Source organism: Nicotiana sylvestris, chromosome 6 (genome assembly GCF_000393655.2).
Source record: "Nicotiana sylvestris chromosome 6, ASM39365v2, whole genome shotgun sequence".
NCBI lineage: Eukaryota > Viridiplantae > Streptophyta > Magnoliopsida > Solanales > Solanaceae > Nicotiana > Nicotiana sylvestris.
The window spans coordinates 109,197,119-109,198,904 of record NC_091062.1 but is presented as its reverse complement, the minus strand read 5'-3'; the positions used below and the strand labels follow the sequence as shown (position 1 = coordinate 109,198,904).

General features: G+C 46.6%; 1 protein-coding gene across 1 annotated transcript; it reads left to right on the top strand.

The window, feature by feature from the left end:
* Positions 1 to 417: 417 nt before the first annotated feature.
* Positions 418 to 1,512, top strand: LOC138871080 (uncharacterized). The gene has a single exon (XM_070148933.1). The coding sequence runs from the start codon at positions 418 to 420 to the stop codon at positions 1,510 to 1,512; it is 1,095 nt and encodes a 364-aa protein (XP_070005034.1).
* The last annotated feature ends 274 nt before the right edge of the window (positions 1,513 to 1,786 follow it).

Sequence of the window (1,786 nt, the reverse complement as noted above, 5' to 3'; positions counted from 1 at the left end):
TGACAAACTTGGTATCAGAGCCAGTCTGTCCTAGAGGTTGTCTATGAGCCGTGTCTAGTAGACTGTTGATTATGGATGTGTAGCGCGCCATATTTATAATCAGGAGGCTACATGACATCTAAGGTTGTTACCTTCTTCCTGAATCTAGATCGTGCGTAGAGTTGAGTCATAAGTGTTCGTCTCTAATATTCACCTTGTTTTCTTTCAGCGATGCGTTCGACTAGGAAGCAAGCGATTAGTAGACGGCTTGATACAACTGTGGGAGAGGGTACCAGTCAGGTGCCCCAAGCCAGAGCAGGACAAAGTGGGGCTCAGAGTGAGATGCCGTCGCATACCTCATCTACTCCGTCCCCTCCAAAGGATATTAAGAGGCACCCAGCACCACCAGTTCCTCCGTCTGGCACTACAAACTAGGATATGCGGAGTGTGGTGCAGTTGTTGACTAGCTTGGTAGCTGCTCAGGCTCAGAGGCAGAATACGGATGTTGCTGATAAACCAGTTAGTTTGAGAGTTTGTGATTTTATTAATCTAGACCCTCCAGTGTTTACCGAATCAGACCCCAAAGAGGACTCGCAAAATTTTATTGATCGGGTTCATCGTACACTACAGGTTATGCATGCTAGTGATACCGAGGCAGTAGAGTTAGCTTCTTATTGGTTACAAGATTTAGCGCTTTTCTGGTATGATAGTTGGGAGATATCCATGGGTCCGAACGCTCCTCCAACTGTGTGGAAGGAATTTTCTGAGGCTTTCCTTTGTCACTACTTGGCAGTTGAGATACGACGAGCTAGAGCTGATAAGTTCATGGAACTTCGACAAGGTAATATGAGTGTACGAGAGTATAGTATGCAGTTTGATTCTTTAGCAAGGTATGCTCCCCATATGGTGGTCGAGATGAGAGATCAGGTGCATCTGTTCGTGAACGGGTTGGGACCACATCTGATAAATGAGTGCACGACACCCTCCTTGGTGGAAGGCATGGATATTTCTCGTATTCAAGCTTATGCCCAAACCCAAGAGGATCGTAAGCGCCAGCAAAGGGCAGATAGGGAGAAGGATAGAGGCCAACATAAGAGGGCGATATTTTCAGGGTATTCTGATGATTTTAGAGGCAGTGTCAGGCCCCAGTCTTCGAGGAGTTCGGCGCCACCTATAGCTAGTGCTCCTCCACAGTTTCAGAGGCCTCGATATGATGAATTTACCTATTCTGGTCCAGGTCAGAGTTCGGGGGCATCAGGGTCACAATATCATAGGGATACTAGTCAGACGAGACGCCCAACACCACGTTGTGATCAGTGCGGCAAAGACCACTTTGGACTGTGCCATCGAGGTTCTGACGCGTGCTATTCTTGCGGACAACCTGGCCGTATGATGCGGAATTGTCCTAATAGAGGAAGTGGTGGTATGGCTCAGCCGACTGGATCTATGTCTGGTTCTTTCTCATCAGTTCGACCTCCAGCATGGGCTTTTCAACAGTCTACAGGTCGTGGTAGAGGTAGAGGTGTAGTATAGAGTTCGAGTGGTGCTCAAAATCGAACCTATGATCTAGTAGGTCGACAACATCTCGAGTCTTTTTACTGTGAAAATGGTAACAACAATTAAATTTGTAAATGGGATTCTGAAAATACGTGATCTATTCCCGAGCTAGTTGTTAAAGCAGTTAATGCGAAGAACGTGAAGTATAATGATAAAATGCAAGCTAAGATGAGGTAGTAATGAAACTAAATGGGCCTGTTATCCGAGTGTAGAGATGGTCGATGGGACCTCGGGGTCGGCGTTGATATCG

Excerpts from the sequence above, each read along its gene's own strand:
- LOC138871080 (XM_070148933.1), top strand. The coding sequence starts at position 418 with ATGCGGAGTGTGGTGCAGTTGTTGACTAGCTTGGTAGCTGCTCAGGCT.